The 6,356-nt window shown below is 39.4% G+C and overlaps 1 protein-coding gene across 21 annotated transcripts in view; it reads right to left on the bottom strand.

The window, feature by feature from the left end:
* Positions 1–6,356, bottom strand: part of Dlg1 (discs large MAGUK scaffold protein 1) — a 188,950-nt gene that overhangs the window by 7,370 nt on the left and 175,224 nt on the right. For all 21 annotated transcript variants that reach the window (XM_026785432.1, XM_026785435.1, XM_013351406.2 and 18 more), the window contains one exon: positions 1,641–1,750. In XM_026785432.1, the coding sequence (XP_026641233.1) occupies positions 1,641–1,750 (110 nt within the window). The remainder of the gene's footprint in view (positions 1–1,640; positions 1,751–6,356) is intronic.

The raw sequence follows: 6,356 nt of genomic DNA, 5'->3' as shown, positions 1-6,356 counted from the left end.
TTTTGGCTATCTTGTTTTTTTTTTTTTTTTTCTCACATGGAGTTGAGTACCGTTCTTTCGAGGCCTGTGAAGAATTTTGCTGGGATTCTGATGGGCATTGCATTGAATCTGTAGATTTCAAGGCCTGATTTCAATTGGGCCCCCTGTGTTGAGCTGTAATGACTGATGATGCACACTTTTCAATCTCGTGCGAGCGCTGGAATGCTTGACCTTATTTCTGATCCCTCTTCATGTGTACTGTATTTTCAAAGAACATCTTCCCATCCATCTTCTCTGTTATATGCTGACTTCCTATTTCATTAATTTTTCTTCTGCCTTTTTTGAATTTAATGGTTGACTTCCAACTTCTCTCCTTGCTTATGTTTTCTGAAACAGTCTTTCTCACTCTGTAGCCCAGGAGACCTTGGATTTTCAGCAGCCCCCCCTCAACTGCCCCCAGCTCCTCAGTCCTGAGATCAGGTGTTTGCCAACACGCCTGATGTTTGATTTCATCTACTAGAGCACTTATAGGCCGTGTAATCTCCTTCACCAAAGTTATGACATTAAGTATATCACCTTTTATATGTAGTTCAAAACATTTTTTTTATTAATTTCCAGATTAATTTTGATGTGGGCAGAAGATATTTGTTTTCAATCATTTGAAAATTATACCCCAGCCGACAGTTTGGTAACTGTCATGTGTGTTTGAAATCAATGTATATCTTGGATATGTTGAGTATAGTATTTAGTAAGTATCATTGCTGAGTACACTGTTTTATAAATATTTATGTTCAATTATACTATTTTTTGTTCTCCTTGTTTTCATTTGAGCTTTCGTTTTTACTTAATTCCACATATACATGAAAATACATTTATATATGTATGTATAGAAATATGTGTGTCCCTGTGTGTGGGTCAGGGATCAACTTGGAGGAGTCCTCCCTTTTGCTATGTGGGTCCTGGAAACTGAACTCAGGTTATCGTCAGGCTTGGAGGAAAAGTGCCTTTGTGGAGCCTCTCAAATCTTCTGTCAGCAGTGTGCCTGTTCTAATGGGAGCTCACCAAATCCAGCTGGACCGGGACTGAATTAGCATGCGATCAAATGGGACTCTCTGAATGTGGCTGAAAATGGGGGCTAACTGAGAAGCCATCGCTAAAGGCACTGGGACTTGTTTCTACTGCATGTACTGGCTTTTTGGGACCCTAGTCTATTTGGATGCAAAGCTTCCTAGGCCTGGATGTGTGTGTGTGTGGGGGGGGTAAAGGGGGGGCTTGGACTTCCCACAGGGCAGGATTCTCTGCCCTCTCTTAAGGAGGGAGGGGGAGGGAGGAGGATGAGTGGGAGCAGGAGGGGAATGGGAGGAGGGGAGGAAGTGAAAATTTTTGAATGGAAAAAAAAATCTGTCAGTAAAGGAGCCACCATCCTCTATCATTTTAATGGCTAGTACACAACTGTACTGCCCATTTAATAATATGAATGACAATGACAAGAAATGATGGCTAGCATGATATAACGCTCATTTACTCTCCCAACACCCTCTAAGATAGAAATACTACTTTCTCCACTTTCTATGGAGAGAATGAGATGCAAGGAGGACAAGTAAGGACCTCAAGGCTGACTGATCTGCACTTAAATGGAGCACTGTAAGCATGATACTTACATGATATTTTCCATGGATTTGGGTTTAATAAAAATAGATATTGGGTAAAGTTGTGCAATCTGCAATCTCTTTATGGCATTTCCAGACACATCAAGGATACAATGCTTGCCCTAAAACAGAGACAATAAAGAAGTAAATTAAATTTAAGTGGACCAAATCTTTTCAATTATACCAAAGGTGTCCCTCCACAAGTTACAATCTGAATTATGGTTTATAGATCCTTTTTACTTCAAGCAAAAATGTCATTTATTAGTAAATTTTAGAAGGGAAATTAAATGAAGAAAATAGTGATTATGAAGTTACTTCTCCATTCTCAAAGCCATTTAAAAAATTAAAATACAGTTCTCATATTTCCGGTTTTTTTATAAAACAATACTGCTCAATGGGTAGAGAGATGGCTCAGCAGTTAACAGTGTAAATTATTCTTGCAGAGGATTTGAGGGATTTGAGGTTAGCTCATGGCACCTATGTTGGGCAGTTTATAGCCACTGGTCAAACTACAGCTTCAGGGAATCCAAAACCCTCTTCTGACCCCAATGGAAACCTGTATGTACTCATGTGTACACACACACACACACACACACACACACACACACACCTCTCTGACCCCAATGGAAACCTGTATGTACTCATGTACACACACACACACACGCACGCACGCACGCACGCACGCGTGCACACTAAAATCTACAAATAATTCCAAAGGTCATTAATGAACTTCATTTCATAAAATGGCATGACCAACAGAAGGTGAAAAAAAATCCTAGAACACCTGCTCAAACCTGTAAATCCTCACTACCACTATTGTTTAAAAAAAAAGTTATTTGTATTTCTGTACATATCTGAATATGCTCAAGGAGACCAGAAGAGAACAATGTGTCCCCTGCAGCTGGAGGTATAAGAAGTAGTTGTAAAAAATCTGATGTAGGTGCCAGGAACCAAACTCAGGCACTCTGTGACAGCAGTACATACTCTTAACCACCGAGTTATCTCTTTAGCCCCTCACTTCCACAGTTCTGGTCTTCTAATTTTCATTATACGGCTAGAAAATACTATAGACTGCCATTTGAAAAATCCAATTCTGGATTTAACTTTTCTGACAAATTTACTATCACAAAAGGCCATTTACATTTTTTATTATAGATGTGTATTTCTAGCTACATAGAAAGTGAAAATTAAATAAATTTTATTGTGATATTTAAAATCAGGTCCTCATTATTATAAAGCACCTTGTAATTTAAAGGCTAGAGTTCATACTAGGAAATAATATTTTTGCTGCGTGGTGCTGGCACACACCTTTAATCCCAGCACTTGGGAGGCAGAGGCATGTGGATCTCTATGAGTTCGAGGCCAACTTTATCTACAAACTGAGTTCCAGGACAGCTAGGGCTGTAACACAGAGAAACCCTGTCTCAAAAAATCAAAAGAAGTAACATTCTACTCAATGGGCGTATTTACAATAAAAACATTGTAAAAGACTCCAAACATACAGAAAAGTAAAAAAAAATTATGTAGTCACAGTATTAATTTTTTTATTTATTATGTATATGGCTACATACATGCTTACACACCAGAAGAGAGCACCAGATCTCATTACAGATGGTTGTGAGCCACCATGTGGTTGCTGGGAATTGAACCTGGGTCCTCTGGAGGAGCAGCAAGTGCCTTTAACGTCTAAGACATCTCTCCAGCCCCCACAGTATTAAATTTTATTTATTTTTATGTGTATGTGCATGCGTGTAGGTCAGAAGTGGACATGACACCAGGTGTCTTCCCCAATTGCTCTGCACCTTACTTTTTTTTTCTCCTTTCCTTTTTTTTTTTTTTTTTTTGAGACAGGTCTTCCTGAACCTGAAGCTTGTCACTCTTTGGCTGGACTAGTTGCCAGTGATTTCTGGGGAGCTTCCTGTCCACACTTCCCAGGGCTGGGATTCCAGGGCACATCACATGCTCTATTTCATGTGGTGTTAGGGATCTGAGGTCAGGTGTTCATGTTTAAGTGGCTAGGACTTTGCTGACTGAGCCATCTCTCAGCCTTGTCTTAGGTCCCGTGACACAATTAGTGGACAAGCTCAACGGACTATTTAGAAGTGGGGCCTGGTTGGAGAAAGTAGCTCATTGGAAGGAACTCTGAAGGGATTGATTTCTGGATATTTCTACTCTCTCCTCTTCTGCTTCCTCACTATGGACTGAAACCTCTGAGACCATCACTAAAACAAAGGCTTCCTTCCCTGCTTTCTTTCATGGTGACAGAAAACATGCTGACTCCACTCTCTTTACATTTACACATCAGTGTTTGTGTAAATCCCAGAAATAATATTACCCACAGATAGGGACGTTTATTATATGATCACAGTATAATTCTAGTTGGTCATCTAATGTACCTTATTGAATAAGCAATAGAAAGTTGCTGGTTGAGGTCCCAATTCATGATATGTATTGGATTTACTTACAATGTCTGAGTTGCCATCAGTCGGGCACAGTTCCCCAGAGCTTGTCATTCTAGATCTGGTATTTTATGAACTGTTTTGGGTGGTACATGTATGTGTGAGCATGTGAATGTGGAGGGCAGAGGCCAAAGTCAGGTGTTTTAGCTCTCAACCTTACTTTTTTTTTTTAAAAAATAAAGATGTATATTTATTATGACTAGAATATATATTCTCCTTGCATGTGTCCCTGAAGGCCAGAAGATGACACCAGATCTCATTACAGGTGGCTGTGAGACACCATGTGGTTGGTGGCAATTGAACTCAGGACCTCTGAAAGAATAGTCAGCGATCTTAACCACTGAGCCATCTCTCCAGACCCACAACCTTACTTTTTAAGGTAAGTTTTCTCACTGAACCTGAGCTGTTTAGCCTCCACTACACTGGCTGGCCTGTGAGCTTTAGGGACCCGCCCAACTCCACCCTGTTCACTCTAACTTGCCTCGCTTTTACATAGATGCTGGAGAAGGGAATGTAGGTCCTATACTAACTAACAAGACCATACCTAGTGAAGCATCTCTCTAACCCTGACCTTGGCATGTTAGGAGAGCAAAGATTCATTTCATAGGATATGCTTTGATTTGGTCAACCTGCCTCTTGACTATCAGAGGGCAAGTCACACACTTCTGGAAGGAATACCACTGATATGTGGTATCCATTTTTCCCATTTCTACTGACAATGTGATCATATTTAAACTTCTGTCTGCTTAAAATTTCTCCATGGTAAAATTATCTTTGCCTTTGTAACTAGTAATTTCAGGGATGACACTTTCTTATTAGCATGTAAATAACCTTGTTTCTTCACTTATTGTGATATTTTAGGATAGATTTTGATAGTTTCTTAAGGTTCTTGCTGAAATAATGAATACCATACAGTTTTCTTTCAGGAAGGATTTCCGACTTTGTCACTCCTGGGCCTGGATCAGCAGCAGACAGTGATTGTGAGCACAGCTTCTCCTCCTCCATCTTTTCAGTCATGCATTGCTTATGCCTTCAAGGGCTACATAATTTTTATTTAACCCTATGTTTTATAACCAGTTATTAATTTACTTTGACAATCCAATGTTAATTTTAAATTTCAAACTTATACAAAATGCTCAAACAAGTCACTCTGAACTTCTTTGATCCCTTATCCTACTTTGCCATCCTTTCCACCCTGCCTCCCCTTTTTTTAAAAATAAAAATACGTAGCCAGGCTGGCTGAGCTAGTGGCCCTCCTGCTCCCACCTTCTCCAACAATCCCTATTGGTGTGAGCGCCACAAGCAGCTCTACTTTCCCTTTGCTAGAAACTAATCTCATCAGGGTCTGATTAGTTCTTCCCATGTTTCACACAACTGAGTAAATTTGTTTCCTTATTTCTTCTTTTAAAATGTCAAAGCAAGCTAGGCATGGTGGAACACACCTTTAATCCCAGCACTCAGGGGGCAGAGGCAGGCAGATCTCTTTGAGTTTGAGGTCAGCCTGATCTACAGAGTGAGTTCAATAACAGGCCAGGGTTACACAGAGAAACCCTGACTTGAAAAACCAAAACCAAACAAACCAAATCAACCAACCAACCAACCAACCAACCAACCAACCAACCAACCAACCAACCAACCAACCAACCAACAACCAACCCCAAAAGATAAAACAGATCCTTTTTCATGTTGCATATCAATTCATAGATACTTTTAAAAAATCATTTATTTACTCTAAAGAATTCCATTTCATGGATATTGCTGATTTCTAATCACTTTTTAATTTACTTATAGACATATACTAGTTTTGCACATTAGTAGGGTTAAATGTGATAATCCATACATGTACTCAATTTGCACTCATCAAATACAACTTTTTATCCACTCTTCTACTTTTTATCCATTTCCACCATCCCTATGGAATTAGTATTAGCCTGCCATTGTTGTTGTTCTTTTTTTTCTTGTTTTGTTTCGAGACCAGGAATTACTAAACCACAGATGTTGTCACCAAACTCACCACAGTTCAGCCCAGCCTCAAGGTTATAATTCTTCTGCTCTGCGCTACTGCCTGATTTGACAATGCTGGATTGACCTTGAATTCATTGGACAGATTGACTCAGTCCGTGGTATAGTATCCTTTTGACAAGAGTCAGTACATCATCTTGACTTTATTATAAAAACTGTTTTAATCTAACGTCAACATATTATTAGAATATGTTAGAGAACATTTTAAAAAATTGTTGTTGCTAGGCACCTTTAATTCCAGTACTCG

The sequence above is a fragment of the Microtus ochrogaster genome, chromosome 2 (genome assembly GCF_000317375.1).
Source record: "Microtus ochrogaster isolate Prairie Vole_2 chromosome 2, MicOch1.0, whole genome shotgun sequence".
Taxonomy (NCBI): domain Eukaryota; kingdom Metazoa; phylum Chordata; class Mammalia; order Rodentia; family Cricetidae; genus Microtus; species Microtus ochrogaster.
The sequence above is the reverse complement of the archived record's forward strand: the minus strand, read 5'-3'. Positions and strand labels throughout refer to the sequence as shown.